This window comes from Muntiacus reevesi, chromosome 2, assembly GCF_963930625.1.
Source record: "Muntiacus reevesi chromosome 2, mMunRee1.1, whole genome shotgun sequence".
Classification (NCBI taxonomy): Eukaryota; Metazoa; Chordata; class Mammalia; order Artiodactyla; family Cervidae; genus Muntiacus; species Muntiacus reevesi.
In genome coordinates this window covers 166,649,671-166,662,722 of record NC_089250.1, presented here as the reverse complement: position 1 = coordinate 166,662,722, position 13,052 = coordinate 166,649,671, and the positions used below count along the sequence as shown (strand labels likewise).

The 13,052-nt window shown below is 50.9% G+C and overlaps 1 protein-coding gene across 1 annotated transcript in view; it reads left to right on the top strand.

The window, feature by feature from the left end:
• The window catches only part of DHX32 (DEAH-box helicase 32 (putative)), a 49,738-nt gene that overhangs the window by 34,401 nt on the left and 2,285 nt on the right, over positions 1 to 13,052 (top strand). The window contains exons 5-10 of the mRNA XM_065923531.1: positions 1,440 to 1,685; positions 2,985 to 3,084; positions 3,176 to 3,334; positions 9,690 to 9,881; positions 10,532 to 10,681; positions 12,632 to 12,819. Coding sequence (XP_065779603.1) covers positions 1,440 to 1,685; positions 2,985 to 3,084; positions 3,176 to 3,334; positions 9,690 to 9,881; positions 10,532 to 10,681; positions 12,632 to 12,819 — 1,035 coding nt within the window. The remainder of the gene's footprint in view (positions 1 to 1,439; positions 1,686 to 2,984; positions 3,085 to 3,175; positions 3,335 to 9,689; positions 9,882 to 10,531; positions 10,682 to 12,631; positions 12,820 to 13,052) is intronic.

The following is a 13,052-nucleotide window of genomic DNA, read 5'->3' as shown; positions in this document are numbered from 1 at the left end:
AGGGAAGGAAAGATGAACTGGAGTGCTGGGCAGGGGCCTCAAATCTTTATAACAGTCACAGAAGGCATCATTTTACTTAGACTTTTAATGAAATCTAATCTAATAAAATGAAATGGGGCTTCCTATTAAAACTGAAACTCCAATTCTTTGGCCACCTGATGCATAGAACTGACTCATTTGAAAAGACCCTGATGCTGGGAAAGATTGAAGGCAGGAGGAGAAGGGGACAGAGAGGATGAGATGGTGGGATGGCATCACCGACTCAATGGACATGACTTTGAGTAAACTCTAGGAGTTGGTTATGGACAGGAAGGCCTGGCATGCTGCAGTCCATGGGGTCAAAAGAGTCAGATAGGACTGAGCCACTGAACTGACTGACTTCCTCCATCTGGTAGTTAGACCCTGAAAAAAAAAAAGCAACAAATTTTGGAAGCGAATTTAAAAGGTGTAAGAATTACATTGTGACATCTTTCTTATATGAGGTTGTAGAAATCTGGTTGTGATTTGAGAAAAATTTAATAGAAAAGTACTATGTAAAATGTCTTGCTTTTTGAGCATTTTGCACGAATATACTTGTTTATAGTTTTAGGGCACATAATTTACTCTTTTTCAATGTATTTGATAATGAAACATTTTTAAAGAGTATTTCTAAATTCCTGAATCTTGCACGTATATAAATAACAGTGCTTATTTCCTGCCTACTTCATTGCATTTCTGCTGTGTTTAAAATACTAAGTGCTAATGGGTAATAATTTTCAGAATGACCCAGATTAAAGCCCTGACTATGGAACGAGCGTGTATGTATATGTGCTTCTATTGGAAGCCTAGAGATGGCTTTACATTCTTAGCTCTGCCGCCATCCGAGCACAGTGGTGCATTCTCACTGACCTGAAAACAACTTTTGTTTCCCTGTCATTGTTAACAGACGTGAGAAGTTGCCTCAAGCTAGAGAAATGCATGAAGGCAAAGACAGTACATTTCACAGGAGGAAAGCCCTTCTGGACTAAAAGCAATGAAGTCATTTATAAATTATATTTAACTTCCCCAAAGAAATGTCCTTACACAGTTATATCTTCTTTTCATGTTTAACAATATCTGTAGACAACAAGTACTTCTTTCCATGAATATCTTATGCATCTTTTGCCAAATTTTTTAAAATGTTTTTTTATTTTTTAAACTTTTGTTTTGTTTTGGAGTATAGCCAATTAACAAAATTGCAATAGTTTCAGGTGGACAGAAAAGGGACTTACCCATACAAACCCACGTGTCCATTCTCCCCTGAACTCCCCTCCCATTCCAGGCTGCCACATAACATTGAGCACAGTTCCCTCTGCTATTCAGTAGGTCCTTGTTTTGCCTATAGTTTTATGTAATGTGGACAAAGTTGTTTGTAATGTACTGTATGTATTCTCATGGATGGTGTTCTTCTTTTACTTTAGGATATTGAAAAAGCCTATGAAATTGTCTGTCAAGAAGGATCTAACTTAAACCCAGATCTTGGAGAGCTGGTAGTTGTTCCTTTGTATCCAAAAGAGAAGTGTGCACTGTTCAAGCCAAACGATGAAACGGAGAAAAGATGCCCAGTTTACCAGAGACGAGTGGTGTTAACGGCTAGCTCCGGAGAATCTTTGATCTGTAGCAACACAGTCAAGTTTGTTATTGATGTGGGTGTGGAGAGAAGAAAGGTAATTATTACTGAGTAGGTAACTGCCTAAACTAAATTGAGCAGACAGTCATCAGACTGCTCGTTGGCTTGGGTTCCTGTCGTTTTGCGATCTGGGCCTTCTCTGTATTTGGCCGTGTGTGCAGAGAAGCACTGTTACATGCAGTAACCAAAGTCTTGAGCATAGGGAACTGCCTTTCATTAGCAGGTTGGCAGTCTGGAAAATTAAATTGATTGAGGTGCTAACAGAAAAAGGTTTTTTGTTTTGTTTTGTTTTGTTTTTACAGAAAAAATTTTAAGGAAACACAACTAGTAAAGCAAATTACTTGACTCCTAAACTAATCTTTTCTTCCATACATGTCTTAGGTGTTTTTGGTGGTCTCTTTATCAAAGTAATTAGCATCTTCTCTCAGGTAATTTACTAGAGATCAGTTTCAAGTACACTGACTCTTACTTTAGCAAATTTTGGCTTTATCGTTGACATGGTAAAATTCCACCCTAAATTAAAAAAAATATATATGTGTGCTTTTAATCACTGTCCTTAAAAATTAGGAAAAACGGAACTAGGATGGCTCAAGCTGTCAAAGACAGTGGGGTTTTGGAAGCCCGAGCATGTAAACTGAGAAGAACCTCCCTGAGTACTGATCCATTTGCCGTTATTCGGAGCTGTGTTGCTTCCATGCCCCCAGGAGACTGTGGGTCTCCTAAGTGCCCTTGATTACTGTGACAGGGCCATTCCAGCCATTAGGAAGGTTCCCTCCGAAGCAGTTTGGCTTGACCTTCCTGAATTAATCCACCCTTCAGATAACCCAGGTTTATCACTCACCTTTAAACTTACGCCTACACCTGAGAAGGATTGCCGTCAGTGACATCTGTAGCTCTGTGTTAGCCGATCGGACCGGGAGGGTCCAGCGTGCGTTATAGAGGTGAGACCCCGGGGGTCACAGTGCGTTTGAATAGCGGCTTGAGGAGACGCAGCACTGTCAGAGGATCTTGATTTGTCCACGGGCACGTGAGTATCTGTCCCCATCGGGCAGCGTGGCGCTTTGAGAAGCGGCATCCGTGTTCCAGCAGACAGTGCAGCGCCCTCATGTTTATAGAAGCCACAGTGAAAGCAGACAGCCCTTAAATCCTTTTATCAAAGCTCTTGAAGTTTTCATATCAAGGCAAATGAAACAATAACAAATATCGTACAAAAGGAATGAGTCGGTACAGAACACTTTATGAAGTCAGGTGCTGCAAACAGCAGTCACTGCAGGGCGAGCGAGCCCGTGGGATCTTGATTGAGCCGATGCTCAAGCTGCTGTCCTTCCGTTCAAAGGTGTACAACCCCAGGATCAGAGCAGACTCGCTGGTCACGCAGCCCATCAGCCAGAGCCAGGCCGAGACCCGCAAGCAGATCCTCGGCGCCTCTCCCTCAGGTAGCCCCGCGGGCCCCGGAGCCACGCACGGCGGTTCCCGTCTGCCGGCCCCCCAGATGCGTCAACCCCGCTTTGCCCTGGTCTCTTCCAGGAAAACTCTTCTGTCTGTACTCCGAAGAATATGCCTCCAGAGACATGCGGCCGCTGAAGCCAGCGGAGATGCAGGAAGCCAGCCTCACGAGCACGGTGCTCTTCATGAAGAGAGTGGACATCGCGGGCCTGGGCCACTGCGACTTCATGAACAGACCCGGTAGGTGCGGGCGCGGGCCGGCAGGGCGCCCGGCTGCAGCCCTGCCTGTTTAGCTCCTGCCCACCCCCGGTCCTAAGAGCAGGTGGCCCCTGGCAGAGCAGGCATCCCAGGGCTTTGTTTTGTCCTGAAGCATTGTCTCCACTAGAGGCTTCTCTGAATGGGACTTCTCTGAAGTCATTTAAAAATTTTGTTTAAAAAAAAAAAAGCACCCTCTAGGAAAAACCCATCCTGACACTGGAATGTCGTCTGCCATCGGACACAGGGACCCAGGGAAACGGGTGGCCAGGCCAGTGGAAGCTGGGGTGGCGCTGAGACCTTCCCTAGAACCATAGGGGGTTTAATATTGAAACTCTGCCAGTAAAGACTTGGAAGACCAGTTATTTTGGGCACCCTTGGAACCTAAGGTTTTCAACGGACTCCTCCCTAGAGGAGCAGTGGGATCTCCAGGAGGAGAGGGACCGGGTGAACTCCTTGTCTCATCCAAGACAGACCTCCTCCCTCCTCTGTAGCCACCTCCTCTCTGGGAGCCATCTCTTCTTGCAGGAAAAGGGTCGCTGTTGTCCAGCAGAAGCTCAGGCATGCAGGAGAGAGAGGCCTGCATTGAACGCATGTAAAGAAGGCCTTGGCATTCAGGTTCTTGGGAAAATTAGCACATCACCGGGATAGCAGCCATGCAGTCCCAGGCCCAAGGCTTGACTCTGACGGTATCAGCCAGCTTGGCTTGGCACAGAGCTTCTCCATCTGAGAGGAGGTTGTTAGGCCCGGGCCCTTCCTTACTAGCTGAAGTGACAGATACATTAGTGATAAACATACCTTGAGATGGCAGTTCGGAGGAAAGAAACAGTCACAGGAAGTGACGTAAGGTTGTAAAATGTATGTAAGCGAACTGTGAATGCGTTTTTCTTCTACAGCAGTGGTTGGACAGCATGGGCTGGGGCCCTGAGGGGGTGGGTGATCAGGTCCAGAAAGGCTGGGAAACCAGGATTCCTTTAGCTGTGAGCCCTTACCTCGCAAATGGTGAAGCAAGCCCCTCTGCCCTTGGGTCTTGCTCTGGTCCCTGAGGGAAAGGGAGTCTGGAAGGCGAGGGTGGGTCACTCACATCCATCTCTCCAGTCTTCCCCCGGAGACCCCAGAGCATGTTGCCAGCCAGCCAGTCATCACTCCAGACACCACCCCCTGAAGAAGCAGGTTTTATTTTTGAAAACTCGTGTTGGGCTTCCCTGGTGGCTTAGACGGTAAAGCGTCTGCCTGCAATGCAGGGCAGACCCGGGTTCGATCCCTGGATCAGGAAGGTCCCCTGGAGAAGGAAATGGCAACCCACTCCAGTATTCCTGCCTGGAAAATTCCATGAACTGAGGAGACTGGTGGGCTACAGTCCATGGAGTTGCAGAGAACTGGACACAGCTGAGCGACTTCACTTGCTTTTCTTTCGTGTTGATTGCCTGGGCATCTTGTTTTCATGCTGGTAGTTATCGGCGGGCCAGCATGACGAGAGGAGAGCCGGCCTTGTAACGTCCGAGGTCTTAAAAAGCAGACGGCACGGCACAGCCAGAGCGCAGAGGAACTGCTGGGTTTCTCGGTGGCCACCCTCTGCTGCTCACTCGGCGCGTGGGGCTTAGAGCCGAGTAGGGAACAAAAGGGCGAGGGAAACAATTCATTCCTGTCTCCTGGCAGTACGCACATAACTGTTTTCTGCTGTGCCTTGGGAAAATACAACTGTGGATTAACTCTGACTCATCGTTTTGAAAGAGAAAAGGAAAAAAGATGATGGTTGCAGCTGCTGCATTTAACGCCGCTCGTAAGTGAAATACGCAGATGCGGCAGAGCGGCCGCCCTCCGCAGGACTCGCGGGCCATGTGGAGCGGATTCGGCGTCACTCGGCTATTCATCCAGTTCCCTTGGCCTGTGTGTGTGCGTGCTTAGTTGCTCAGTCGTGTCCAACTCTTCGCGACCCCCGTGGACTACAGCCCGCCAGGCTCCTCGGGCAAGAACGCTGGAGTGGGTTGTCATGCCCTCTTCCAGGGTCCCTTGGCAAGGCTCGCTTAAAAAAGAATCCCTCATTTTCTTCCCTAGTGCTGAGGGCTGACCTCCATGGTGAGTGGAGGACGCAGTCCCTGTTGATCCGGGTCAGGGAGTCCAGGGCCAGCCGACCACGTGAGGTGGTTCTAGGCATCTTCCCACTGGGAGGGCAGGGAAGCGCCGTCAGCTTGGGCGGGTCAACCTCGCCGAGCCCAGGGCCGTGCCTGACATCACCTTGGTATCTGGCCTCAGAGCTCGTTTTGTTGGCGGCCAGATGACTAGCGTTGGAACAATCTGTGAAGAGTGGACCCAAATGCAGACTTGCCAGACGTGGCATTTGGGACAAGACAGGGCCGTCTCAGAGACGGGGGAAGGAGGAGAGGGCAGGATTGGGTCCGGGGCCCAAAGAAGCGTCCAGACCTGTGACTTGTGGGGATGAGGCAGGGACTTCTCGGCCCGTGAATCAGGGAGTTAGACGCTCTGCAGTTTTATCTTCCACATGAGGAGCCCGGTTGGTGAGCGTGCCCTAGAAGTGCTGGTTCCTTCATCGCGGGAAACGAGAGATTCTGCTCTGGAGTTTACAAAGGGGCTGAAGATGTCACAGTCCAGGTGAAGAGGCGATCGGAGGGGAAATGGGCCCCGGGAGGGAGCCTGGCGTGGATCCTTCCATCCCTGGCGGGGAGCGTCTGCAGGTCAGTCGCCCCCAGACAGCCAGTACTCGACCCCTGCACTGACTGGCAGGAGGCCCCACCTTGGTTTTTTAATTCACAGAGGTCACATGTCATCTGCCCAAGGTCACACAGAGCCGACCACTGTTCCTAGACGGCAGAGGATGAGGTTGGAGAAGAGACACACGTGTGCCAAAACCACTTGGGAGCCAGAAAGGAGGTCATTTTTCGGAATGAAAAGAAAATCTGAGGGAGAGCTTAGAAGTCACAGAAGGGAAGCACTTCAGCCCTTGAAACCTGTTCCAGATCTTTGTGGGTCCAGAGACTGTGGGATCTGTTATCTGGGCCCGGCTGGTGGAGGCTGAACGGGAATGCCAGCCTTCATCGAGCTGGGGGAGAGATGGAAACAGGGCCGTCCTCGGCACACCAGGCCAGAGGCGGCCTGGATTTCAGGCACCCAGCGCCCTGGCCCTCATTACCAGCTGCATGACATTCGGCGAGCGTGTTGCCCACTGGGCGCCTCGGTGTCTTCATCCGAACACCAGCAGTGTCAGAGAAGTCCCTTCGCAGAGGCAAGTCCCTTCGTTCCTCTGTGGCCCCTGAGAACGATGCCGTGCATGGAGTAAACACTCGGCTATCACCACCCACGTGGTGTCCACCCGAACTCTGACACAGGAGGCTCATCGGCCCCAAGCTGCAGGAGAGCCTTCCGAGGCAGTTCTAATGGTGTGAGAAACAAGTACTGATCCACAGGCCTTGGGAGGCTGCACCGGGTTCCCTGGGAGAAGCCGAGCTGGGCTTTGGAGCCAAAAGACAAGACTGGAGGCAGCTATGCTGACAGCTGACGGGTTCAAACAGCTGCCAGCAGAAAGGCTGGTCCAGAGGCTGCTTCCACAGTCGGGGAAAGAGGCTGGTTAGCCCTGTGGCTTTGGCAAGTGGCTTACCGTTTCCCCATCTGTAACGTGAGGACGAAGGGTCTGCCCTCTTGTGTCACGGAGTTATTAAGAGGTGCAAATGAGATCGTTTATGCAGAGGTGCTCTATGTACTTCGTAGCAGTAGGGGGTCGGCACATGCCAGGATTTATGCGCCTGTCCTTGTGAAGTTAAGTGAAACAGGCCCTCCCTTCCTCTCCAGAGTCAAACTCTTACTCCTGTTGCCTGAAATTCGCAGGACTTCCGAGAGTCTACACCACCCAGCCAGCCACCGTCATGATTCTTCGTTTCTCCGCTCCATGGGCGCCCTACTTGGGTGCACACGATGCCCATGCCCCAGTCCTAAATCCCGCCAGCCCCTCCCGCCTTGTCCAGCTCTCTCTCTCTCTCCACGTCCCTCTGCATACGTGTGCATGTAATTCACAGGCCTACAAGGCACAGGGCCTGGACGGGGTGAGCCGGCTGTCCCCCCGGGGCAGTGGCGCTCTGATATGCTCTTGCTTTGTGACAGGATTTCTGATGCTGTGGTGTCCACACTTTACAGTTCTTCTGGCTGTAGGGGGCGCCAGTGATTCCACGCAGACTAGCATCAGCCCAAGTGTGTCGGGATAAGGACGTGGGGTGTCCTGTGACCCCGAGTCATGCCTCAGGGACTCCCGAGGGCAGAGGCTGAACGGCACAGGCACGCAGCGTCCCACCTCCATCTCTGCGCTCTTCTCTCCCCTGCTGAGCACCTGAGTGGAGGTCCCCGTGACGGAGGGGAACGCCCCGCTATTTGACATCGAAAATCTTCGCAGACTTTTCAAGGCCATCGGAAAGATGCCACGTGAGGCGGTTGGTTCTGGAAATGACACCGCAGAGCCCTGGACCCATCAGACCTGCGCTCCTGCTTCAGCTCAGCGCCGAGCCCTCCATCCGGCTCTGGGCTCCACCCTTACTCCAGACGAACGGCCTGTGAACAGCCTTTCTGCAGGCGCTGTGGCAGGAAAATGCAGATTCCATGTTGGAGCCTGGCATTCGGGCTTCCGAGGGAAAAGGGTGCAGGAAGGAGTGTGTGAGTAGCCCTCCGGGTGACTGAGTGATGGCGGTGGGGCAGGCGTGTGACCTTGCAGTGAGCTATCCCGCAGGGGGTACAGTGGCCGTGGGCAGTAGAGCTTAATGAAAATGATGTTTTGTTCATATTGAAATTGCCTGTGGAATAAAGCAGTGTGATTTTGCAGTGTTGTAAAGAAGAGGCCTGGCACTAAAACATTTATATTCCATTTGTTAGCATTATTTACCATGGATTACACTTAAACAGCACTGCCATAAAGAACCCTCATCTAAACTCTTTTGCTTTTATTTACAATTTTATGGGCCATACTGGGGAGCTGGCTTAAAACATAGAAGGTAATATTAGCAAACCTTATGCAGTTATATTTATGAGTGCTCCTTCACCTGTATCATCTGCATTCATTAACTTGTTCTTTCTAGCATAATAAAACCCCCAAGAACTTCCTCTCTCCTTCTGCTGTTAGGACCGGGAGCAGAGTCATGACGTTATTTCCACCCGTCACCGTGTGCGCAGCCAACTCAACTCCAGGGTGTAAAAATGAGGAGCCCCCTGGGGACAGAGGCTGGCTGTGCAGCCAGACCCTCACAGGGACGGTTGCCAGAGGTCCTGTAGCTTAGCACGAAGCAGCTTTGCTGACTTATGGAAATTGGTTTCTAAACAGCTCTCAGTCATTCAGTCTGTACTCCCAGCCGCTCTTGCCCTGTTTAATCCGAGATGCTATTTCTGCTGCTGCCTCTTGCACCTTCTCGGGCAGGTCAGGTGTTACTTTTGATTCCAAAAATGCTGATGGCACTTTGGACTAAATACTTTCTCTAAGGAGAAAGTTTACTTCCTGGGGACTGTGACTTCTCAAGGCCTCGGGGTCCCTGAAGGCACAAATGGCAAATAGCTCTTTCAGCTTCCTTGTCTCCTGTTGCTGTCATCTGTGTGAGTTCTGGGTCAGCTTCGATTGGTGCATTTTTCTCTTTATTGTGGGATTATATTTTCCTACCACATGGTTTTTATTGGATGCCAGACATTGTCCATCTCACTGCGTTGGATATTGGACATTTCGTATATCCTATAAGTATTCTCGAGCCTGCCCTGGGCTGCAGGATGATCCTTTCAGGGGTTGATTTCAGGATTACGTGGGTGGCACTGGAACTGTGCTTATGGGGTTGGGTGGGGCGGGGGGGGGGCATAGTTATTATCTCCTCCTCAGAGCCCCATGAACCGTGAGGCTTGGCAGCCTGGCTGGTGGGAACGGGCCTGTCCTGGACCACGTGCGTGCACCCGGCATAGATCCTGTGTCCCTCCTGGCCTGGAGTGGTTTCTCCCAGGGGCCCTCGTCCATCTGAGTCCTCCTGCAGAGCTCTGTCCTCTCAGGAAGTCTGACCTGCAAGCTCTGACCACCCGAGTCTCTAGGGACCCTCAGCACCATCTCCATGATTCGGGCAGCCTGGCAGCTCCCCCGGGTACCCTCCTAGCACCACAGCCTGGAAACTCAGGGCAGTAAAGCTTCTTGAGAGATGACCCGTCTCAGGAGTCCCTGTCACTCGTTGCCCGGTGTTCTGTCTTGCAGACTGTTGTTTCAGATATTTTTCTTATCATTTGGTGGTTCTGTGTGGGAGGGAAAATCCAGTACCTGTTACTCCGTCTTGGTGGTATGAGGCTTTCTAATTGTTAATTTTATCTTCCCCAGCACCAGAGAGTCTGATGCAGGCTTTGGAAGACTTAGATTACCTGGCAGCATTGGACAATGACGGAAATCTTTCTGAATTCGGAATCATCATGTCAGAGTTCCCTCTTGATCCACAACTCTCCAAGTCCATCTTAGCATCCTGTGAATTTGACTGTGTCGATGAAATGCTAACCATCGCTGCCATGGTGACAGGTATTCCTTCAGGACAGTTCTTTTGTCCTGCAGCAGGTATAGATTTAAATGAGATCCATTGACATGGGAAAGAAATATCTTCAATTCAAGTAGATTGAAAAGGTAGAAGAGTATAAGAATTATCTTAATATGAAAAACACCTGAATCAAAACCCAGTGAATTTCTTAAATCAGGTGGGAGCATAGAAAGTTTGCTTTGCTGAAGTGATGGGCACCGATCAAGAAACACACCTCACTTGGGAATATTCTTACCCCCGCCAGCCTCATGTGCGTGTTTTCTGTCTCCTCCCACCTCATTCACCTTGGTTTATAGGTTTGGATAGATTCCTTAACTGGCAGAACAAACCAGAGGCTCTGCTGCATCAGAACCCGGGTTCTGGTCCAGTCCCTGGGCCTCTTGAGTCCCCAGGTCCCCCGGCTCCGCTGTAACACAGGCAGGGTGTCTGCTGTGCCGAGCAGCCCTGAGTAAAGCTAACAGAGACACGCGTGGCGACAGCTCACCCTGAGCTGCTCTGATTTCTAAGTAAACAGGGATGACACGTTGTTCCCAGAAGACAGGGGCAGGGCTGCACACAGCTGAGGGCCCTCCGCCTGTTGTGCTGGAGGGAATGTCTCATTATCGCCAACCTTCTGACTTTTCGTGTCTTAAAGCTCCTAATTGCTTTTCGCACCTGCCCCGCGGAGCGGAGGAGGCCGCCCTATCTTGCTGGAAGATGTTCTTACATCCTGACGGAGATCACTTCACCCTCATCAACATCTACAAGGCCTACCAGGACACGATTCTGAACGCCGCCAGCGAGCGTAAGTGAAGGCTCAGCGTTCTCAGAAATCACCTCCTAGTCCTCCTTTCCTTCCCAGAACAAAGCTGAGTTGTGATTCAGCAAACACCCTCTCTCCCCTGAGCCCCTGGGTCACTTGAGCGGCACGCGCTCCAGGCCCCGCCTTATGCACCCACAGGTTTAACTGTAGAGACACCCTCCTCCCACAGATGGGACCCTGTGTCCACGCACCCCGGCCCTCAGCCCGCAGCCTCCAGGGCGAGCCTGCCGGGCGGGAGAGCTAGACTTGCCCAGCACGGCCCTGCCCTGTCGGGTCCGGGGAGGAAGAAGAGAACTGCCGTCTCCAGTTCCCCAGCAGGCAGAGCGGCGCCTTGTGCTTGTGACACGGCAGGTCCACTGCTGATGGAGAGTGTGGATCATCCAAAACAACACACACACACGCGCACACACACACACACACAGAGAGATGTGGATCATTCAAAACAACACACACACACACCCACACCCACCCACCCACCCACACCCCATACACCCCATACACCACACACACACACACACACTGATGGAGAGTGTGGATCATCCAAAACAACACACACACACACACACACACACACACACACTGATGGAGAGTGTGGATCATCCAAAACAACACACACACACATACACAGATGTGGATCATCCAAAACAACACACACACACACACACACACACACACACACACAGATGTGGATCATTCAAAACAACACACACACACACACAGATGTGGATCATTCAAAACAACACACACACACACACACACCCCATACACCACACACACACACACACACACACACACCCATACACCACACACACACACACACACACCCTGCCCCCCCAGCTCACACACACACACACACCCCGCCCCCCCAGCTCCAGGTAGTAGTAACGAAGAGGCAGGTGAGCTGAGGGAGACTGGAGCTTGGCCGAGGAGGGGAGGAGAGAGAAGGGGTGTTCGGGGGAGTAGAGTGGCCCGTGGAAAAGCTGCGGCAGAGGTCGGGGTGTGTCTGAACCACAGTGGGTATGTTCCCACTTACAGGGGTAAGGGAACGGCAAACTCCTCCACGGGAAACTCCTGTTCCAGCCTTAAAGATAGGAAGGGGATCTCAGAGGCCAAGAGGGCAGAGCAGTGATGCGGAGGCGGCCAGAGAGGACTGGCTACAGGGGGAATTATCAGGCTCACCTTTGTTCTCCACGATGCTTCTCTTGCCTCCTCTGCTCCAGTAGAGGGTGTGAAAAAGTATTTAATGTGAAGCGAAAAATATGACACCAGTCAGAACGGCAGAACGCCAAGAAGAAAAAGTTGTCAGCAAGGTACACAAGGAATTTGGCAGCATTTTGGAGAGCAAGCCGGATACCTTGGTCATGACATGACCAAGTGCTTGCTTTCGCGGCTCCAGACAGGCCTGAGTGGAGTGGACAGGACAGCATCAACGAAGGTCTGCAGTCCCCGTGCCAGGGACCACGTGCGCTCTCAGGTCAAGGCAAGACTCTGGGTCCAGCTCCATCCTCACAGATGGAGAGAAAGAGGAACTTGACACTGCTGCAGGGGACTGACATTCAATATATTAATAAAACTTGCAAATCGGGTAGGCAAGCTTAACTAGAACATTAATTCCCAAGTCAGCCTAGTAGTGATCTTTTTCTTACAATTAAGACGTGTGAGATACTTTCATGGAGCAGAGAGATGTGTACTGTAAGCTCTTCCCTCCTAGCCTGGTTAAATGTTGTGGCCACGTACATCCTGGCTGTACACGAGCTGGACAAAATGTTGATCTTGAGACAGTCTTCCCTGCCCCTTGTGATCCAGATGAAGGGTCAGTGCTGGGAGCCTGCGCTTTTCACAGCTGGTGGGATCTTTGAATCCCTGCAGCTGCTGCAGGCTCTCCGCTCTGACAGGTCACGTCTAAGCAGCCTTTTGTTGGTTCCTTCCTAGACTGTGTTGAAAAGTGGTGTCACGATTACTTCCTCAACTGCTCAGCACTCAGGACAGCAGAGGTTATCCGAGCTGAACTTTTAGAAATCATCAAGCGGATCGAGCTTCCCTACACAGAACCTGCCTTTGGCTCAGAGGAGAACACTCTGAACATAAAGAAAGCTCTTCTGTCTGGTTATTTTATGCAGGTAAGAATGGATAAGGCCACCTGCAGTGTGGTCTATATAAATCTCACATATTCAGGACATTCTGTCAGATGTCTCTCACTTAGGGTGATTATTTTATTGATGTGAAAACCCTTATATGTTATGGAATGCTCAGTATTTAAATACACGTTCCCTCAAGGGAGTGAAGAGCTAAGCTAGAACGTCCACTTTGTCCTAGAGGACAGCTCTCCCTCATCACAGAGGGAGCTGTTACA